General features: G+C 42.6%; 1 protein-coding gene across 1 annotated transcript in view; it reads right to left on the bottom strand.

Annotated features, from left to right (window-relative positions):
* The window catches only part of ATXN10 (ataxin 10), a 67,200-nt gene extending 44,116 nt beyond the window's left edge, over positions 1–23,084 (bottom strand). Inside the window, exons 1-3 of the mRNA XM_081913340.1 lie at positions 22,888–23,084; positions 20,157–20,348; positions 18,968–19,050 (exon numbers count right to left, since the gene is read on the bottom strand). Of these exons, the coding sequence (XP_081769466.1) occupies positions 18,968–19,050; positions 20,157–20,348; positions 22,888–23,063 (451 nt within the window). The 5' untranslated portion in view covers positions 23,064–23,084. The remainder of the gene's footprint in view (positions 1–18,967; positions 19,051–20,156; positions 20,349–22,887) is intronic.
* Positions 23,085–23,517: the final 433 nt, after the last annotated feature.

The following is a 23,517-nucleotide window of genomic DNA, read 5'->3' as shown; positions in this document are numbered from 1 at the left end:
CCACGTGGAGTGTGTGTGTGGCTGTTGGGGGCTTTTCCCCAAGGAGGGAGAAAGGCAGCCCATCAGTGATAGGCTGCCCTTCTCCCTCCTTGGGGAAAAGCCTGCAAGTGCCACACACACGCTCCACACGGCTCATGAAAGGGAGCGCTGAGCAGAGCCTGTGATTCATACAGGTTCTGCTCAGCGCTCTCTTTAAATAATATTGTTTTTCTTGCATTCCCCCTCTAAAAACTAGGTGCGCCTTATGGCCAGGTGCGTCTTATGGAGCGAAAAATACAGTATTTATCGCAAAGTGCCAACATGGCAATTTCACCTGTATATTTTTCTGTGTGTTTCACATTTCTTCTTTATGACTGCTGTTGTAATAAATAATCCTTCATGAAAGTTCTTTATTAAATTATCTTTCCATTGATATATAATTTTATGGTATAACTCAGTGCTTTTTTTCTCCATTCAGATCCAAATCCTTCTATTTATTCATTTATTGAATTTGCATACTGCCCTTCATGTGCAAGTCTCAGGGCAGTTCACAGCATAAAAATAGAAGATAAAAAACACAAAATACACAATGAAAACAAGAACAAACCAATAACCCTCCTCTCTTCCAATACTTTTTCCATATGTAAACATCTACATTCACAAGATAAAAGGATAAACACAAACCACATGACCAGAAAAGGGTCACCCTTCTGCCTGCCAATAATTAAGCACCTGTTTATTGCAAAATGCAACCTGCACAAGCGTGTTTACATGCGCCCCTATCAGTCCCAGGGGAAGTCGACTGGCTGAAGTCCTGTTGATCCACCCCTCAGATACTCTTTATAATGGGAAACAACGTTCCAGAGAGGACGACCATCCCTCACACCCCAGTGTTGCCCACCATCTTGCTCTTAATTCCCTCACCTACACCTGGCCCCCTTTGAGTCCCCACCAGGCTTCCCTCCTCCTTATTCAGCACACCCTTACTCGGGAGTAAACCTCACCAACCTCAGCAACGCTTCCTTCCCAAGAAAGCGCAGGAGGTTTCTAAGGCCCCCACGTGCAAATTCCCACACCAGATCACCTCCCGTCTTGGGGTTGTTAGTTTTTTTGCACTCAAGTCGCCTCCCTTTGTCAGGGGAGGCCGCTGCTTCCACAGCGATGACGCCCCCTCTCCTTACCCTAACCCAGCCCTTCTCTCCTCCTTCCCTACCCTGGCATGGAAGCTACGGCACTAGGGATGCAGGCTGTGGGCGTGTGCGTGAGCCCTCCTCCTCCTCCCACCTCCAGCACAGTGGGGCGACTGTGCGTGTGCCCACAGAGAGGGCTATGAGTGCCGTCTCTGGCACGCGTGCCATAGGTTCGCCACCACTGCTATAGGATACTGAAGGCAATCACAAGACTGTCCCCACTGCAACTGGGAGGGAAGGAGAACTTTGCAGAGAGGGGTGAAAAGGGGTTGAAAAAATAAATAAAAAATAGAGCTTTGTTACATATATGGTCTTCTATACGGAATAAAGCTGATGCATAAACAACTCCATTTTAAATTTTAGCATGACAAAGGGGGAGGATTAATTGGCACTGCAGAATGAATCCAACTGTTACACTTCAAAACAATCTAACATGCCAGCCTGCCCCTGTGGCACTACAGGCATGCTGCGGAGACAAACCCTTTAAGAGCATGTAAATGAAACTCCTTTTTCCCCTCTATAAAATAAAATAATACTAGACAGTTTCATATTCTGCATATGCCTAATGATTGTAGATTTCCCTTAATAAATATCTTGTTCAAAATTCAAAACCAGGTTGTGGTATTTTGTTCACTGTACAACATCTGCTTGCTCCTGCACTCTGGCTGGAAAGGAACCTGGTAGAAATGCAAAGATTATTTCCCTGGAGTTCTGCAGGGGCAACAACAGGATCAGCGTACTTTAACTTTTACCACTATTTTTGTCTGCTTTGCCTCAAGTACTTAAAATATTTTTCAACCTGTCATGTAACAGAAAAGTTACATTTTATAGTGACTCAAAGAAGTAAACAGGAGCGACTATGGAGCAAAAATACAATCTAATGGAGGAAAAAAAAAATATTGCAGGCTGTAGGCTGCAAAATAGCAATATTTCAAAGGGGAAATGTTGAAGTCACTCACTACTAACTTTATTTTTAGGCAGCTTGGCAAACCACTGCAATTTGCAGTCAGGGAATACAACACCCTAAAATCTCCCTTCCAGAACACTGAAGCCAGAGTATTTTGCTTTCTTACCATATTGGCCCAAATATAAGCTGCACCCGAATATTAGCCACACCTTTAAAATTCAAGAGGGGAAAAGAAAAAAAGACAATACCCAAATATAAGCCGCTCCCTTCAAATTCCACAGGCACTCACACCCATTCTCTTTTATCGTATGTCTGCTTCAGCAGCGATATCGTAAAAGCCAATTTTTGTACGGTAATGTAAATGCATCAAGTATGCTAGTAATGCAAGCTATGTAAATCTTCACCCCAGGTTTATTTTCAGTTAAAGAAAACTATTGATTTTCAATGAAATATTAGTCAGGTTTGTAGCTAGGACTCCAAAAGAAGAAGGCCAGTAAATTTAAATAAGAATAATCAAATAATTCCAGTCTATAAAAGTCTAAACATTAGCATACAGGACACTCTGGGCAAGACTTACAAGTTCTCAATTTCTTCAGTTGTTTACAGGCTGGCTTATAAACATACTATTACATATTAAAATATAGTTAAACAGATATTACTAAAAGGCAGCCCATTGCAAATGGAAGCGTCCTTTGCCAGGTCCTGGAAATAGCAAAGGAGTATCCGCTTGAAAGGGACGGAGCCAGCTGGCAACCAAAGTTGCGAGAAGGGCCTGGGAACATTGCTCCTTTGGAACACACAGAAAGAGAACTTGAAGTAAGGTCACTTGGGGTTAGGCACAAAGCAACCTCTGACTTTTACTTTCTTAACTTTTTAAAACTGATTTTTCTTCAAATCTCAAAGATTTAAGGAAAACTGTTTAAATTAGCATAATGTTGCCTACCTTTATACAAAAGGGGACATGGAACCAACACTTACAACTTCACAAAAATCAAATCATTATGTGGATGGATCAACTCCAAAATTCTAACTGAAGTTAAATATCACCAAAACATAACCATCATGCTTTTAAAATTTGAAAGGTATGATGATTCTATTATTCTGTGATATAAATTAAGATTCATCTCAAATGGAAGACTGATGTTAAGAATCTATAATTATTACTAGGATTTCAGATACTTGGCTAATGAGTCAAAAGCATCATGAAATAGTGCAACAGTGAGATCATTTTTACTCTTTACTTATAAAACAAGCATAGAAAGACAAATGTTCCAAACGCCAAAAAAAGTCACAGCTTTGCACTCCAGCTTGGGGGGGGGGGAGAGAGAAGCAGGATGGGAATAAATCCTCCAGTTCACATTATATAGATAGAGAGACACCGATTTTAACTTAAGACTGAATGGATTTAAAGAGACATGTGTGCTTGGCCAGTTTGGACATCAAGAAACTGTGGCCGAGTTGTGGCTCTGGGGACATCTCTGGGCAAAGGTCACAATCTTGTCTAACCAGTTGTCAAAGAATGTATTACAGCCCCCTCTAGCGGCAAATCCCTCCACTTAAACCAAGCTGTGAGCAGCAATCCTTGTTTTTAAAATCAATTATAAAGCAGGTGATATACATCCAATTTTTGAAGCAAATGGGTGCTGAGGCTTAATCCCTCTGGTATCTTACCTCCCTGCAAACTTGCCCTGGGACTGATTCATACATGATCCTGACACTTAAATGACTCCTTTTTCTCCGCAGCTGAGCTCCAATACCGGAATTGAATAAAAGTGGGAAAGGAAACGTCCAGCTCTCTGGCCCCCTTTCAACCTTTAAGTCAGACCCCTTTCTGTCACCACAACATCACCCCCCCGGCCCCACCCCACCCCCTGCTTGTGTCCTGCGTTAACTCTCACTCCCAGCTCTCTCTCATGGGCCCACCCTCTACCTACATAAACTCCCGCTCAGGCTCTCACCTGAGAGGAACTGAAATTGACAATCCCTAGCTGCATTGCCCCACAAACTCCCATAAGAGGCTGACATTCTGTTTCAGTCCTTTGGAACAAAAATATATATAAATGGAATCAGTGTGTAATAACAGAAGCCTATTTCAATTTCCCCAGACCTGAAGAAAATAAATAAAAAGCAAGACATTGTTTCTAAATTTAAACTCTTGGCACTAGATACCATGGCAGGCAATTCCTTACTTCGTTGCAGGACATCCATAGAAATAAGCAATTGTTCCTTGCACCTAGCAGTTCGAAAGCACGTCAAAGTGCAAGTAGATAAATAGGTACCACTCCGGCAGGAAGGTAAATGGTGTTTCCTTGCGCTGGTCTGGTTTGCCAGAAGCGGCTTAGTCATGCTGGCCACATGACCCAGAAGCTGTACGCCGGCTCCCTCGGCCAATAAATCGAGGTGAGCGCCGCAACCCCAGAGTCGGTCAGGACTGGACCTAATGGTCAGGGGTCCCTTTACCTTTACCTTTAAGAAACCAGAGTTCATCTCTATCCTTACAGAATGTGTAGCCTGGCACTCAGGGAGCATTCCTTCTAATACCTCCCTTTCTAATATCCAAGGACACAAAGTGATGCAGCAACACACCATAGGGAATAAGATGTCATGGCGGACTCTTCCATACAAGCTGCTCCTAATAAAACCTACCTAAAATTGAGCCATTTCTAGAGGAAGTTTTCAATTTCCCAAAGCAAAACACAGGGCAAGCATTTTCAGGTTTGTCTTACCAAGGTAATACATATTTAATTTGCCAGCCATCCAACTGTTAGCAGCAGAATATAGCTGTGTGTGACTTGGTCTTTGAGTAGCAGAGGCATCCTGGCCCATGCAGATACAGCGTTAACAAGAATTATATATACCTCAAGACAGTTTAATACAGTATATTCCCAGCCCTTATGTGTCACAACCTAACTTCAGGTTTTCTAAGGGTATTTCCAGAGGGGCAGCTGTGTTAGTCTGTTGACAAAGTTTTGTGGCACTTTAAAATCTAACAAATTTATTGTGGCAGAAGCTTTGTTGAACTAGAGTCCACTTGCATGCAATGAAATGGACTCCAGACAATGAAAGCTTATGCTAAAATATTTTTTTGTTAATCTTTAAGGTGCCAGAAGGCTATTTCTTATTTCTGAATGATCCATTGGGACAGATCTTCTTGGCCATCCAATTTGCTTTCACCTCACCACAAATACAAAAACAAAGCTTGCTTGGGATAGCTAGTCTAGGGTAATCTAGGTAGAAGAAAATGTGTACTTGATGTGTATGGTCACTGCAACTTAGTTTTAGAACACCAGAATAGAGGCTACCAAGGAGGCGCCTGCAGAAGCCTCCCCTGGCACCCACAGGGTCTTCTCCCCTCGCTCTGATGAAACTGGGCTTGAAAGGAGGATCCTACTGTAGCCAATACAAAGAACAGGTTGTGGTATATGCTTGGTGACCACAGGAGTTTCTCCAGATTGCTAATGTGCCCAGAAAGGTTGGCGACCATGGCAATAGATCATTTTACACACAATTTAAAGGCCTTACTGTTCTGTATTTGCTGAAACGTAGAACATGCCCCCGTTTTATTGCCAGTGAAGTATGAAGAATAGTAACTTCAGCTTTCCACTTTGCTTCCAAGAGGAGAATAATTTTCTCTATATTCCTTTCTTAGAAAATTACCAAAGAAGGATATGTACCCTGATCAAGGAGTCTGCGGCTTAAGATTCACAAATGCTAGGTCATCGTGGATCTCAGGCTTAAAGGATTTTTAGCACAATACTGTATGCTACAATTTAGGAGACCAATTTATATCAGGCTATGTGGCTATCTGAACAGTAAAAGGAATATTGATTGGCCACAAGTTCATCTTACATCAAAATTTGATTGAATTCAGCCACAAACCACTTAAAAGTTAAGGCTAGATTTCATCTGAATTGCACAAAAAGAAGGCCTATGCCTATTATAGATCCTAAATACAGTGGTGCCCCCCAAGACGAATGCCTCGCAAAACGAAAAACACGCAAGACAAAAGGGTTTTTCGGTTTTTGCGTCGCTTCACAAGACGAATTTCCCTATGGGCTTGCTATGATCGCTTTTTTTCCCAAAGCCGCTTGAAGAAGCGCAGTTGCGACGGACCGTGCTTCGCAAGACGAAAAGACTCGCGGAACGAATTATTTTCGTCTTGTGAGGCACTACTGTATCAAAGAGCAATCATATAGAGCTGACCGCTGGCAGGCTTGCAACCTGGGAGGGATGTGCATACAAAACCAGGTAATAACTGGTAATAACTGGTTCTTCCACATAGGAAGTAAACACATGACCTCTAAATTCTGCATGATCACACTGGACCTTTTTAAAAGGCTGCAATTCTACAAGTCATGGCAGCCGCATGACCTACATATTCCCATGGGAGAACATGGCACACAGAGAAATCACACTTGTTTGTTTAAAGCAGGGATGAGCAACCTTTGACCCTCCATAGGTTGTTGGGGTCCCACTTCCATCAGCCCAGCCATGGTGGGAGCTTTAGGCCATTAACATCTAGAGGGCCACAGGTTAAGCTACCCCTGGCTCTACAACAAATGATGGGAAGGCTGCTGTGGAAGACCACCAGACGATGTCACTTCCTGTGAGAGCTGTTGCCCAGAGGAAGACCCTCCAGGACCTTCAGAGCGCTGAACACTAAGAATGCCCACCAACTTTGGGCTGGAAAGCAGACACTGTAAAGTGGGGGGGGGGAGGCTGCAGCTGTAACAGGAAAGGTGGTAGCCCTGAACACAAATAATAATAAAAAAAATAGCTGGCTGTCTACACATGAAATAAACAGCTCCTTTAGTCAAATTGTGAGCTACATTTCCATTCTTTTATGCCTTAGGAACTGCTGGAGAGGGAGCCCCATCAGAGCCTTTCACCCTTGGCAAAGGTAAGAAGTTATTTAGGGACCTGGGAAGACTATGTGTCCTCTGGAATTTGAATCAGGAGTCTGTCTTCTCAGCCTTGGAAGCAGTCTTTCACAGGCTAGATGGCTTCCTCTATTTGAAGGAGAAAAGCTTCTTTTCAGTCCATCCCTGATTTCTAATTTACAGTTGATTTTACTCTTCAGGTTTAAACGATTCCCCCCTCCCCACTCTACAATGATTTAAGCAAGGTAATACAAAACTTTTTTTCTGTGAATGAAACCGTAGGCAAAGAATAAAATAGTATTTTCAAGTTGCTAGAGAGATTCTGTAATTTAATGGTAAACTTTAATTTTGGATTTTTAATGCACTTGCACACTTGTATGCCATGCTTTTCTGAGCTGTGCAACAAGGCTAAAGGGCACTAGCCTTCCTAGGAAGTTGGATAACTTGTGAGAGGGCCAATTTAAGGCAGAATATATTGCCAGCCCAAGCCCACAGTTTCGAGATGACAGCAACCACTGAGAATACAAAAACTGGAGAGGGTTTAGGACACCTGGTGTTTTAAAACATGCAAATAGTGGTAAGGGGTGTGCTGATAATTATCAGGGTTGCAGCAGGCATGTGGGAGGTTAACTCTTTTCTCCCCAGCTGAGCTACTAAGACAAATTTGTCCTCTGAAGGTTGTTTCTGCATTCTCTTATTGGCGCTAACAGCTGATACTTTTTGGATTTTAAACCTACAAGTTAAATGTAAATCTGAATTTAAGGTCACATATGATATGGTCCTTTGTTTTTAAAGGCCTCTGTTTACAGGGACCAAAGGGAGTTTTATTCATTCTGTGGTCTAAAAACCAATGCAGAAATTTCCTTACCTCTGTTCGTTTTTAGTGCCCCAGGGCCTGCAAGTATAATTACTTTGAGGAACTGAGGGACTAAATTGTAGTTAATAAATTAAACATTATTGATTGCTTGAAGTTCCTTCACTAGTCCCTGATGCATTAGAACAACAGTTAATCTTTCTGTTAAAGAACAAGTGTTCTCATTTCAGATACCTCATAGCAAACACAATCCTGGGATTAGCCCTTCATTTAAGCATATAATCAGGCAACAGTATCCCTTCAAAGAGCAATTGCATAAAATCAGCAGAAAATGAATGGTCTGAGTCTTAACCTGAACTTCAACCACACTTGGTAACCGAGAAAACGAGTGAACAGGGCTGACCGGCCACCCACCATGAGTTATTCATAGTGTCCAGCTGCTGTATTACATGACCATATGACCTGCCAGTTCACAGGATGTAGCAGATGTTGCACACTTAGATTTATAGAGATGTCTGGATAGACTGGCTGCTTCATTTAATTTCAAAGAATGTCAGTCTTCTGTGAAAATGAGGGATCCTAGCTTTGCTTATCAACTCTAAGATTGCATCCCTGGAGTTGGGAACTATACATTTTAAAAGACAGGCTGTTTTGTTGACACAAATAGGCCTAGATCTCCACTTCCATGACAGGACAGCAAGCAATAGGAAGATAGGAAGGAAGGCGGAGGAGGAGTTCGTAGTCAGACTAATCGTCATCGAGCAGTTTATTGTTTACTCTGGTGTAAGGAGCCAACTCCTAGGGGCCGTGGGGTATTTGCCCCCCAAAAAATTGAGGGTGCTGTCCCCCAGCTGATGAGCATGGCCATTCAAACAGTGTATGCGGGACAGGGCTTACCTGGCGCCCACCCCCCAAAATTATTCAAGTTGGCACACTCTCAGGCAGGGATGTCTCACATCATCTGCTGCCTGAATGCTCTTGTCTCCTTGTTTATTTTGCTTCTCAGCTGGAGGTGCCAGGGACTGAACCTGGACTTTCTGCATGGACAGCATGTGTTCTCCCACTGAGCTAGCGTATCTTTATTGCTTCTTTTATTTCTTATACTGCATTTTATTGTATTGCACTCTGAACAGAAGAAAGCACAATTGAGAATATTAGAACAGGGTTCCCAATCTTTTTGAGCCCAGGACCACATTTGGAAATCGAAGAAACTGTTGTGAGCACCACATCATACTAATTTTTCAGAAGGAAAACTGGTGATTTATCACCTTCTCTCTCCAAATAAAACAGGCACTCCTGACCAAATTAGCAAACCTGCAAAGCTTGTTTAAGTCAAATTTAAAAATTGGGAGGGGCAGGGGACCACCTGAGGTGCCAGGATGTCTATGGGTGCCACACTGCAGACTCCAGCAAGCTGGACCAAAAAACTACCAGCCTGCGGGATATGTATCTTATTACTATGGGGTCCTTTTGCCAAGTTTATGAATTTCATTTTTATTGTTAGCAATATTCCGGAAAAAGTGGGATATAAATATTCTGAATAATTAAAAAAAAATAGCAGTGTTTACTTAACAGGAAAATAGTTTGTGGTCCTCCCTACTAGCTGTTTTAAAACTATTAATGTATTTTTAAAAGCTATTTTGAATTAGTTTTATAATGTAACCAGTACTCTTTTTATGTTGCATCTTATTATATAAGGTAAGGCAATTAGAAATTAAATCAGCGAAAATATTCATTTTGCAATGAAAAATTGAATCGTATAGTGAATGTCACACTCAAGGCCAACAGGTAAAATCTACAACACCCAGGTTTGTGTAGAATGATGCCCCCACCTGAGAATACACTCCCCAAGCCCAGTGAGACAGACAGGGCTGCTTACCAATCTCTGGAAAGGATGTGAAAGGACTCTGGGAGCATCGCAGGGCCTCACATGGTCTCCCCAAAGGCCAGTAAGCAAGAGTTCAGAAAGCTCTTTCCACTTATTTATTTCAGCATAAGTGAATCAGCTTGAAGCTGCAAATTACCTATCTCGACATCAAAGGACACATCAAGCCATTTCCGTGGGAACCACGTGCACCTGTCATGAATCGTTTGGGCAAAAGTCTGCTTTTGCTTTCAGGTCTTCTGGCTGTTGTTGGTTCATTTGCTTACAAGACAACCAGGTTTTTAGGACCCTATGAGCCCTAAAGATCACTTTCAACTCTCATATTTTAAAAGTTATCAATTTAATAATTGTTTCAAGAGCAAATTCATCCAATAACATCCCAGGAACAAAAAGATTAAATGTCTCACTTCAAAGCATGATATGAGAGTTGCATAGCATAAAGTATGATAGAACAAATATTGCCCACAGTAGAAGTGACCGTTTATTTTACAGCAGATATTTATAGTGTTAACAGTTAAAAGGCCACGAAGATTGCTTTTTGCTTGTTTGGTTGGCTGGTCAACAGATTGCAAGGCATGAAACTCACACACACTATCAATAAGTCAAATAAAAACTTGTGCATGTGTTTACATAAAATTTTGATGAGTGTAATGTATTTGTCATATGCCTGCAATTATTTTGAGAAAGTAATACAGTGCTATAAATATTATTCTGACAATGTAATTACAGCTTCTGCTTCAACCACAGTAGCAAAATACTGGCCTCAATTCCCTGTCCTGGAAGTGCAGAAAGACAAAGCAAAGATGTAAATAAGTAGCTTTTAAGCTATTTTTCTTATGTAATTAAAGAAAAGTCAGCACAGATTAGCATCATAGTCATTACTGTTTTATTTATTTGTCACTTTAAACCAAAATATCTAAGTGATTCCCTTAAAACAACAACTATACAAAATACAGTAAAATATAATTACAGCTACAAAACACAAGCACAACTATGTAACTGAATAAACATTGTGTGGAGATAAAATACAGTCTAGTCTTAGTCTGGGAAGATCTGTTCAATAAGCATCCAAGAATATACCAATATGGTGTTTGTCTAAAATATTAAGGGACAGAAAGGGACTATACAACTAAATGTTCAGTGGTGAGTAACAAACAACAGGCCCACTGATGCACATGGTATTTTAAAAAAACAAAACACAGCAGACCAGAGCAGACAGACAGGTATATTATATTATATTATATTATATTATATTATATTATATTAATCAGGTATATCTCAGATAATCAGGTTCTGGGCTGTTCAGAGCTCCGTTTGCCAATACCATAACCTTAAACTTAGCTGAGTAGCTTATTGGCAACCAGAGCAAAAGTTTAACAATGGTGTAGCTTGCTGGTGTTAAGTCATTGCACAGAGCAACGTAACATCCACCAAGTGCAGCTTCCAGATTAATCTCTAGGGCAGCCCTGCATTTGGCACATTAGTCTAGCCTTGAGGTTACCAGGGCAGAAAGCTCCATGGCCAGATCATCTCAGTCCAGGAAAGGCAGCTGGCACACAAGGCAAAGCTGGTCAAAGAAATTCCTAGCCACTGAGGATGCTAGGCTTCCCAATGACAAGGATGGATCAACCCCATGCAGAGATGGTACTTGACCCAAGTTTCCAGATGCTTAGCAACAGGGTTTGAGTCTTTCGGGGATTCAGCTTCAGTTTATTAGCCCTCACCAAGCCCATTGCTGCATCCAGGCACTGGCTCAGAACTTTTGCACATATACAGTACATAACCAATCACACACACAAGCACACCTAACAAGCTATAATTAGCTATGAGAGGCAAGGGTTGAGACGGATGTCTATTTCAGGATGCAATGGCAGAGACAAAATAGCCCTTTTTGCCCCTCATTGCAACATAGTATGCATTATTGTGCACTCTAAGGTGTGTTGGGTCACCTTTGCAATGGGGTTTGTGCCAAGAGCGCTGTAGCCATTGTTCATCTTGCTTCATAACTCATAGCTCCCTAGAGCACCAAGGTGTGTTTCAAGCTCCACAACAGTGGAGAGGGCACTGAGGAGAGAAAGTGTGGATAGCCCTACACATTTCACTGTTATAGGGGAAGACAAGGGCCTCAGTACCATTGCCAGTTCTCTCCATTAGATTCCATAAGTCTCTGGGATGGACCATCTGAATAGGTCCTGAACCCCTGCATGGGGAGATAATCACCATGAGACTAAACCTCACCAGGAAGTGGTCTATCTTGTTTGAATCCCATCTATTGTCAGACCACACAACCCAGGCTGAATCTGTCCTGCCCTGTGGGTTGGGCCACTGATGAGCTGTGATAGCTCCAAAGCTGTCATGGAAGAGGCCTTGGCATAGACACTGAAGTCACACAGAACCAAAGTCCTGGGTTCCGCCAGTACCACTTCCACCAGCATGGCCAGCAATGCTGTCTTAGAGGGATATGTAATAGACTTGTAGAGTTGGAAGGGTCATCTAGTCCAACCCCCTGCAATATAGCAATCAGAGCTAAATGATCCCTGACAGGTGGTCATCCAACCTCAGTTAAAAAACCTCCAATGAAGGAGACTCCACCACCTTCTGAGGGAGGCCTTTCTATTGAAGGGTGGTCAGTACACCTTAGGATCCCAAATGCAGAGGTTTCTGGGTGAGTGGAATAGAATATTCACTCTGTTGTGAATATTACAGTCTAACTATATTGTGAAACTTGCAAAAGGAAATCCCAATTTCAAAATAAAAATTAAGAGAATTAAAAGAGTAATAAAAAGGTAAAGGTAAAGGTACCCCTGCCCGTACGGGCCAGTCGTGTCCGACTCTAGGGTTGTGCGCTCATCTCGCTCTAGAGGCCGGGAGCCGGCGCCGTCCAAAGACACTTCCGGGTCACGTGGCCAGCGTGACGAAGCTGCTCTGGCGAGCCAGCACCAGCACCGCACACGGAAACGCCATTTACCTTCCCGCTAGGTAGCGGTCCCTATTTATCTACTTGCACTTAGGGGTGCTTTCGAACTGCTAGGTGGGCAGGAGCTGGGACCGAACGGCGGGAGCTCACCCCGCTGCGGGGATTCGAACTGCCGACCTTACAATCAGCAAGTCCTAGGCACTGAGGTTTTACCCACAGTGCCACCCGCGTTAATTGCAAAAAAATGAAATTTATCTTGGGGTATTTAACTGGTGCAAATGGGGGATTTTCTCACAATATAATTATTAGTACAGTGGTACCTCGGGTTACATATGCTTCAGATTACATACGCTTCAGATTACAGATGCCGCTAACCCAGAAATAGTACCTCGGGTTAAGAACTTTGCTTCAGGGTGAGAACAGAAATCGTGCAGCGGCGGTGCAGTGGCAGCTGGAGGCCCCATTAGCTAAAGTGGTGCTTCAGATTAAGAACAGTTTCAGGTTAAGAACAGACCTCCAGAACGAATTAAGTACCACATTTTTCGCTCTATAACACGCACCCAGCCATAACACGCACGTAATTTTTAGAGGAGGAAAATCCATAGGCATTCCACCCGTAGGCACTCCCTCCATAACACGCACAGACATTTCCCCTTACTTTCTAGGAGGAAAAATTGAGTGTTATGGTGCAAACAATACGGTACTTAACCCAAGGTACCACTGTATTAGAAAAGGGATTTTCCTCAGGAATGCAGCAGGGGACAAAAGGATTATATTCCCCTTTCATACTTGCTACAAACTGATTAATTACCAGCTTCCTCCTCAGCTGATGCAATTTTCTTTTTTAAAATAACCTGCCTAATGGATGTAATGATACAGTTTACATCACATGCAGTTTGGTTTTAAATTGTACAGAATGATAATACAATTCACAAAGTCAACAATACTAACTCAATCCATTAACTGAATAAATATTCTAGAACAATATTAAAAAATGTGATTTAAACTTCTTTATATATAATTGCATATTGGTCGTATGCAAATTGGTCATAATATAGAAGCTGTTAATTGAACAGCTTCTAAATTATGATTGCTAGATCTAAGTAAACATGAAAGCAGGAACAGTAAACAAAATGGGTTAAAACTTTTAGAGCAGGGACTTGGCTGTTCCCTTATATAAAAATGCCTTGCTCTCATGGCAAATTGCAAATTGCAGTTTGACCTAACCAGATATTAGACAGCAGTTATTTAAGTCACAGCACTTTGCACGGTATTTCCTTTTCTGCTGCTTTATTCATTAATACATTGTTAAAAATAAACTCCTCCCGCAAGTCAGCCGCAGTGGTAAAAGCATCTGCCAGGCACATAAAGCATACCACTTCAGTGTGTGCATTACCGATTCCAAACTGTTGGGACACTCTGGACTTTCCTACCCACATTATGAACACCACAATAAAAACTTAAAATAGATGTTACTGGATGAGAGAGAAACACATAGCCATCAGGATAATTAACTTAAAAGATTTTACTGTATTCTTTCCCAACAGAGACTCCATTTCCCCAGGGTCTTGTGAAACAGCAATTGATGAACTCCTTTTACCAGTCCACAATAGAAAGTGTCCTTTCATATTGTATCACAGTGTGGTATGCTGGCTTGACAGACAAGGACAGAAAGTCTGTACAGAGGGTGGTGGATACAGCTCATGATATCATGGGCTGTCCCTTGAGTCCGCTAGGAATCGTTGCCTTAGGAGAACGAGAAAAATTCTCAGGGATGACTCACACCCCGGCCATCACCTCTTTAATCTTCTACCCTCAGGCAGGAGATATAGAAATATAATCAACCAAACCCACAGGCTAAAAAATAGCTTCTATCCGTGGGCTGTTAGGCTGTTGAATGGAAAATAACATAGCACAATTGACTTACGAAGTGGTGTGTTGTTCGATAAGCACAGAGAATGTAATGAGGCTGAGTGTTTGGGGGGGGGAGGCTCGTTTAATTTCATTGTACACAAGTTGTACAATGACAATAAAGGTATTATTATTATTCCTGGTTAGAAGAAATGCAGGTCCCAAATTATGCCACTTAAATATAGATAGAGTACATTCAGACATGCTTGAATTACAGGTGAAACTCGAAAAAGTAGAATATCGTGGAAAAGTTCATTTACTTCAGTAATTCAACTTAAAAGGTGAAACTAATTTATGAGATAGACTCATGACATGCAAAGTGAGATATGTCAAGCCTTTATTTGTTCTAATTGTGATGATTATGGTGTACAGCTGATGAAAACCCCAAATTAACTATCTCAGAAAATTAGAATATTGTGAAAAGGTGCAGTAGCTATTCAATTCATAACACCTGCAATGGGTTCCTGAGCCTTTAAATGGTCTCTCAGTCTGGTTCAGTAGGAAGCACAATCATGGGGAAGGCTGCTAACCTGACAGTTGTGCAGAAAGCCATCATTGAGACCCTCCACAAGGAGGGAAAGCCTCAAAAGGTAATTGCAGAAGAGGTTGGATGTTCCCTAAGTGCTGTACCGAAGCACATTAATGGAAAGTTATGCGGAAGGGGAAAGTGTGGAAGAAAAAGGTGCACAAGCAGCAGGGATGACCAGGGATGACGGGTTGGGGATTTTCACAAGGAGTGGAATGAGGCTGGAGCCACCACACACAGACGGATCCTGGAGATGGGCTTCAAATGTCTTATTCCTCTTGTCAAGCCGCTCCTGAACAAGAAACAACGTCAGAAGCGTCTTACCTGGGCTAAAGAAAAAAAGAACTGGTCTGTTGCTCAGTGGTCCAAAGTCCTCTTTTCTGATGAGAGCAACTTTTGCATCTCATTTGGAAACCAAGGACCCAGAGTCTGGAGGAAGAATGGGGAGGCACACAATGCCAGATGCTTGAAGTCCAGTGTGAAGTTTCCACAGTCTGTGTTGATTTGGGGAGCCATCTCATCAGCTGGCGTTGGTCCACTCTGCTTCATTAAGTCCAGGGTCAACACAACTTTATGCTTCCTTCCACTGACTTTATTTTCCAGCAGGACTTGACACCTGCCCACACTGCCAAAAGTACCAAAACCTGGTTCAATGCCCATGGGATTACTGTGCTTGACTGGCCAGCAAACTCGCCTGACCTGAACCCCATAGAGAATCTATGGGGCATTGCCAAGAGACAGATGAGACATGAGACCGAGCAATGCAGAAGAGCTGAAGGCTGCTATTGAAGCATCCTGGTCTTCCGTAACACCTCAGCAGTGCCACAGGCTGATAGCATACATGCCATGCTGCATTGAGGCAGTAATTGATGCAAAAGGGGCCCAAACCAAGCACTGAGTACATATGCATGCTTCTACTTCTCAGAGGTCCAATATTGCTCTATTTGCAATCCTTGTTTTGCTGATTTCATTTAATATTCTAATTTTCTGAGATAGTTAATTTAGGGTTTTCATCAGCTGTACGCCATAATCGAGTTTCGAGTTTCACCTGTATTCTCCCTAACATCATCTCTCTGCTTTAAGAGGCCCAGAATTGCTGTGACAGAATGCTCCACAACAAAGCTACATCCAGGCACTTTGGGGAAACAGGCTTTCACAAGCTTAAAAAGGAACCACTACACCACTGCCATCACAAATGGTAAGATACGCACAAATACTTTTTGAATGATTTCTGCCATCACCAAAATTACCCCCATTTTGGGACTCGTTAATCCCCTTTCCCCCAAACACATTTGAGTAAAAAGTTCTCCTGAGAGAGCTTGCAGCTAAGCACTAGTTTTGGGACAGAAAGTGCCTTTGTTACTTTTGTGAAACAACCTACATCAGGAAATGGGCAGAGGAAAAGTGACCCCTCAGGTTGTCTTGGACCTCTCAGCTTTCAACAGCATCCATCACAGGATCAGTCTGGACTGAAAGCCCTGGAAAGGAATCCCAGTGCTTCCAGGGGACAACTCTGCAATGGAGTGCCTTGGGGATCTATTCTGCCTCTCATGTTATTTAACAATGAAATGAAGCCACTCACTGAGCTTATTTCAAATTTTTAGGTGAGGCATCAAAAGGAGGCCAGTGGCATCCAGTTTTGTTTCCTCCTTTTTTCTCTAATTCAAGTGTGATGTGAATGTTCCTTGAGTCAGAAATGAGCTGGATAAGTGCCTCCAGAACTATAAATTTATTATATTGGGGCTCAGAATGAAGCAGTCCCTTTACCACTTGAAACTGCATTGTGCAAATGCAGAAATAACATTCTCTTCACCATCACCACCAACACAGGCTCTGGAGTAGGCTCTAGGGAACTAAAATTCAATCCAGACCAATGGAGGTCTTCTCCTGATGGTTGGTGATTTAATAGAGTTTGAAGTGATGTTGGCCCATAACAAAGGAGATCATGTTCCCCTTAAAGCAAGATTCATAGCTTGTGGGTGCAAATATAAGGACACCTTTTTGCTCATTTCAATTAGTATGCCATGTTTCCTTCTGTGGCGACTTCGTCATAACCGTAAACACCTTGGAAACCTCTCCATATGTTGTGTCAGACTGCCTCTGAAAAGCAGCCTCAAAAACCTCAACTGGATCAACATATGATGGTCATGTCATTTATTTTAATCTATTTTTATTTTATTTTATTTTTTAAAAAAGCAGGGTTGTATTTTTTCTCGATTTTATTGTCTTATCTTTTTGTACACCGCTTTGAGGGTGTTTTTTCCAATCAAGTGGGTTATAAATTTTATGAAATAAATAAATTTTCTTGCCTTATGTTATGTTTTACTCCAGCGCTTGAAGAGCTTCGCTGTATTTCCAGGTAGAATTCAAAGTGCTGGTGATGGCCTATAAAGCCCTAAAGCACTTAAGTAAAACAGGGTGCTTTCTTCTGTATGAACCTGATAACAGAAGGTGGCTACTAAGATACAAAGCCTTTTCTGTGTCAACATCCAGGTTGTGTCCTCTCCAGAGAATTGGCTTGGCACCTAATCTTGTCTTTTCACATCAAGTTAAACCTTGTTTTGATTACATGAACTCTTGGTGAGAAATAATTTGGAATAATTCTATCTTCACCTATCATTTAATTCCATTGCTGTTTTATCTGTTTACTCAGGTTTCATATTTCATTAATGAATGCTGATGTGCACCTCCTTGAACAGGGTAAAATGATCACTTAATATAATAAATATGGCAACCACAACAAAATCAGTTTCTCCAACTTTGAGGGACCTTGACAGTTGATGTCTTCCCTTAACCCCATCTTTTTGACTGGGATTGAACTTGGGGTTGTCTGCATGCAGAACACATTATCTAACACTGAGCTATACCACTCAGTTTCAAGCTTCCAAAATTAAAGAACACCTGCTCTCAAAGAAAAGTCTTTTGATTTTAGTCTGCTGGTATAGAGACCTGTAACTGTATCCATCATCAGCACATCTGGCACTAATAAGTGCCACAACATGCTAATTTGGAGGTCAGCTGGCACTCCCAGAGCATGATCTCATTGTACAGAGTTGCTGAGGACAGCAACTAGCAGTCCCAGGGCATTTGGAGGGAGTGCAACAGCACCCCAAGGCCTTACACTGCCACGGCGGCAATTAGCTAGCAAGATGTTCTGGCTTTGTAACAGAATAAAGAAATAACTCTCTCTCTCTCATAAAGAGCATACTGCTCCAGAGTGAAGAAAGTAAACGTATCATCTAGTCTGCCTTGGCCAGACTACACCTGCAATAATGTGTCCAGTTCTGGGTACCACAATTTAAAGACGTTGGCAAGCTGGAATGTGTGCAGAGGAGGGCAACCAAGATAACCAAAGGTCTGGTAACCAAGCCTTGAGGAAGTTGGCATGGTTAGCCTGGAAAAGAGGAGACTGAGAGGAGATACGATAGCCATCTTCAGATAACTTAAGGGCTGTCACATGAAAGATGGAGCAAGCTTGTTTTCTCCTGCTCCAAAGGGTAGGACGCAAACCAATGGCTTCAAGTTACAGTAGTACCTCGGGTTACATACGCTTCAGGTTACAGACTCTGCTAACCCAGAAATAGCACCTCGGGTTAAGAACTTTGCTTCAGGATGAGAACAGAAATTGTGCTCTGGCGGTGCGGGGGGCCCCATTAGCTAAAGAGGTGCTTCAGGTTAAGAACAGTTTCAGGTTAAGAACGGACCTCCAGAATGAATTAAGTTCTTAACCCGAGATACCACTGTACAAGAAGGCCACAGAGCATCAGGGGGGAAATCAGGACAGTTCCACAGTTCTAAGAGTTCTACAACATGGAGATGGAAGCTGGACATGTAAAGTCTTTTTGTTCAACTGGAATAGTTGTCTTTTCTTAGGTATGTGTGAGCACACAGGCAAGTAAACATGTTTGTAAGTTAGTAGCTATGTGGGCTTATGTATGTAGCCCCCGCAATATCTTACCTGTCAATAATGACTCCAGATTAGTTTCTAATTTGTGAAGTAATTGGATCAAGTGTACAGATGCCTCAATTAGCCCCAGGTTTCTGTTATAAAAGAACAGTTTTAAATTTAAAATTCTCTGAAATTAAAAAAAAAGCAGAGAAGCCAGTGTTTTATACAAAGCTGTATCATAATATAAAGTCCTAAATTTGTAATACATATTGTAATGTAATAAATAAATTCTGTGGAGTAATTGACTGAGTAAGGTAAGAGTGACAGAAAGGGACTGAGTAGGAAGAAAAGCCAAGGGGAGGAAGATGGTTTTAAAAATACTTGGAAAGAACAGACTGTAGCTTAAAAAACAACAGGCCCAGAGAAGTCTAGGAAAGGGAGGTCATGCTGGGCAATTATGGAAAGGAATGAAAATAAAAAGTCCTAAGGTGGCAAGGCACACCAGGAGAGAAAACAGACAGGAGGGGGATTTCATGGTGAGGAGCTGGCAAGAGATAAAGATTCACATAAAGATTCAAAATAACTAACAACTCATTCTGATCCCTCACATGATTAAAGTGCACTTCTGCACTGAGGATCCTTGTCCAGCCATGAATGCTCCCTGCACAACTGACAATTCTAGAAAATCCGGGTTTTCGACTGTGCAAGGAACCTTCATGGATACACAACGCTCCCTGCTGAGGTGCACTTTAAATCCCATGAAGAACACCCCAGAATTCACCTGACCTCAGGGGCAAATAAAATGCACATCCTTGCAGCCAACAAATATTAAGTAATCCAGATGCAAGACTAACAAAAAAAAAGTCAGATCTTAAATAATCACAAGACTTGGTGAAGATAATGTCTATGAAATCTCACTTCACGAGTATTTTAAAAAGAGCAAATCAAAGAAAAAAGTTGTCAGAATAAATCTTGTGTTCATGCACCCTTGATTCTCTTGCAGATTAATTTACTTTCAGAGAATATGTAGATATATAATGATTACACACTGGTCAGTTAGTCTGGACAATTCATTCACAAGGTTTCCACTCAAACGCCAAGAGTATACAGCAAAGTGAAGTGAACTAGTGAGGAGTGAAATGTATTTCAAAGAGAGCCTGCTTCAAAAGTTAAATCAGCTATGAACTCAGTTGGGTGAAACAAGTTACTGTAATTTAACATTTAAAAAACTAGGCAAGTAGGGGGGCAATAATCCTACCTCATAACGTTCTGATTCTTGGTACACTGAACACAAGCATTCCGAAGGCATCTGAAACATTCTGATACCAACAGGAACAAGGAATCTGTGTGTTCCAGTGTATTCTTTTGCTTGTAGGTTACATCAATTTCACAAGATGCCTTCCTCAAAATTTGCAGGAGATCTTGGAATAGGCTTTCTGATGCTTTTTCCCTGAAAAGAAAAATAAATATAAAGTAGACAGCATCAACAGTACATTAAAAAAATATACATGAAAGAAGGATATCATTTGTACCATGCAATATTTTTTAAAAAAAACTAATCCAAGCTGTTTTGCATATTTTGTACTTGATAGGATAGAAAAAATATAGCAAATAAAGGGTTGCCCTGGCTTTGAAATATTTACTATAGGTACCCATGAACTCAGGTATTTTCTCCAGCCTCTACAAGCTTCATAAAATTGTGAAGAGAATTCATAAAAATTGGAGTTTTTCTAAATTCTGAACTTAAGTTCCCAGGGCAAGTCAAAAGGTGAATTATTCTGTTTGTTTATTACACCCACTTTTCAAGTTAAGTAGAGCTTCTAGGCAGTATCCCATCAGGCTTTGACTACACCCCGACCTGCTTAGCTTCACCAAGGTGGCTGCATCGCTTGCCTTCAGAATATGATGAAACCATCTTGCTGAAACACAGCAGCTCTGGGGACGATGGATGTCTGAACTGGAATATAAAGAGCTGACTTCAGACCACTGATCCAGCTAGCTCAGAATTACCCACAGAAACTCTTCAACGTTTCAGAGAGGAATTTTTCTTAGCACTACCTGGAGATAACAGGATGGAACCTAGGAATTTTTTGCATGCAGAACTGAGCTACATTCCTTCCTGTGGTGCCACGGAATGAAGACAAGATGTGAAATTTTAAAAAATTAAGCCAGGACTGATGTGTATTTCAGTATTTCCCACAGACTTTTTTCCTAAAGTGGAGCTGCAGACACACTTCCTTGCATGGCATAGTCCAGGGGCAGAGCTTCTGTTCTGCATGCAGAAGGTCCCAGGTTCGGCCTCCATGCCGCTCCGTGTAGGCACTCCGCCTCCGTGTAAGGACACTTCCCTGGCTCCCAGGATCCAAAGACCTGGGCAGGCATGGGCAAATGGGCTAGCAGTTTTATTACTATATATTTTATTTTCCCCCCCTGCTCCTCTCCCTCGCCCCTTCCTATAAATTCTAATTGTTATTAATTCAAAATACATGTTAGTTATGGTCATTACATGTTACTACGCATCATTTCATATCTGTAATAATTTTGATAGATACAGTTTGACACAATTTTGCTAATACACTCAGAAACATTTAACTCTGTGTTTCTTGCTGCTTTATTTTTTATTTTATGTAAATGTTGCATGTAATACACTTTAATGTTAAACGCTTTAAATATGAGAATGAATAGAAACTATGTTACCAAAAAAGAAAAAGCTCCTCTTGGAATCAAAGAACTGGTTCTTAGGATGCTTCTTCCTAAACTGTCTGAACTAGGATGAGGAATGTACACGAAAACTGCAAGATGCTGAAAAGCAGCATCTTCTACATAAAATTTGTAGCTTTATTATTAAATAATAATAATAATAACAAAATAATAAAGCTATATTATATTATTTTTCACTGGAAAGAAATTTAGATATATTTTTAAATACATGGTTCTGTATGTTTTCTGATATTTTATACATTGTGATTTTTATTAATTACAGTTTAGTAATTGTTTATTGTAATTCCCTAGTGGAAACTGTTTATTATTTGCTGATATTTAATTTTAATATTTGCCATTATATTCTAATCGACTATTGAATATTGCTTTATTTGATATAAGTTACTTATTTTAAGGGACGCAGGTGGCGCTGTGGGTTAAAGCCTCAGCGCCTAGGACTTGCCGATCTAAAGGTCGGCGGTTCGAATTCCTGCTGCAGGGTGCGCTCCCGCTGCTCGGTCCCAGCGCCTGCCAACCTAGCAGTTCGAAAGCACCTCCGGGTGCAAGTAGATAAATAGGGACCGCTTACCAGCGGGAAGGTAAACGGCGTTTCCGTGTGCGGCTCTGGCTCGCCAGATGCAGCTTTGTCACACTGGCCATGTGACCCGGAAGTGTCTCCGGACAGCGCTGGCCCCTGGCCTCTTGAGTGAGATGGGCGCACAACCCCAGAGTCTGTCAAGACTGGCCCAGACGGGCAGGGGTACCTTTACCTTTACCTTTACTTATTTTAAAGTTATTGTGACTTTTCTGTATTGGATCTGATTGTTATTATTAATGTTTGACACGTTATTATGTTTTCATACGTGTTGGAACCGACCCAGAGTGGCTGAATGCAGCCGGATGGGTGGGGTATTACTAATCATATTAGTGCTACTGTTGTTGTTGTTATTAGTAGCAGTACTGTAGTAGTATTTAGACCCCACCAAGCAACTTCTGCCGACAAAAAGCCACAGCATCCAGCCAAGCGAGGAGAAGCAGCAGGAACTTTTGACGCCTTGTATTTCTAGACATGCAGGGAGAAATGGGGGGCGAGAAATTTCTGGAGGCTTCCTTACAAAATCGCCAGGAAGAATGAGAGGAGGAGGAAGCGACCCCCCCCCCACCCCTTCGCCTGCTTCGTCCCGTCCCTCCTCCGAGACGAGGCAAAACCACCCCCGCCCCAGCAGGAAGACACGCGGCAGCGCGTCCACACGTGACGCAGCCCGGCCCCAGCCCCCCGCGGCCCTCACCTGCCCGCCGCGTCGCGAAAGAGGGCCGCGATCTGCCCGAGGGTTGCCAGGCGACCGGGCGCCGAGGCCTCCTCCCGCTCCTCCTCGGCGCTCCCCGTCAGCCGCGCGGCCAGGGCGGCCAGCGGCGCTGCTGCTGCTGCTTCTTCTTCCCCGGGCGGCGCCTCCCAAGACGCCATGGCCGCCCGGCTCGAGGCCTCGCTCCGCCCCGCAGCCGCCGCTCCAGGCAGGCCTGGGCCTCAGCCGCTCGCCCTCCGCGGCCTCGCCAGGCAGCAATCCCCGCCCTTTCCTGCCGGCTTCTCGCGGGGGTGGGGGCCTCGTGGCCTCGCTCGCTCGCAGCAGCGGCGCAGCTTCTTATCCGCCCCCCCCACTCGCGCCCAAGGTTTATTTTGTGTGAGGCTCCCCCCCCCCGGGAGAAGGGGCGCAGCTCCTGCTCCCGACCCTCCGCAGGAGACTCTCCCGAAGGGGCCGGAGGGAGCCCAGCTCCCCACTTCCCTGGCGAGTTCCCTTCTTCCGTAGCTGCTCCTGAGCAGGACAGAAAAACAGGAATTGGAGAGTTTGAACGCCAAGAAGGTTTTAAAAATGTATTTTGTGTTTTTACTTGTAACCAGCTTATATTTCCTTCTGTGGCTG

This window comes from Podarcis melisellensis, assembly GCF_964234715.1.
Source record: "Podarcis melisellensis genome assembly, chromosome: 5".
NCBI lineage: Eukaryota > Metazoa > Chordata > Lepidosauria > Squamata > Lacertidae > Podarcis > Podarcis melisellensis.
Note: the sequence above shows the minus strand (reverse complement) of the source record. Positions and strands in the feature narration are given on the sequence as shown.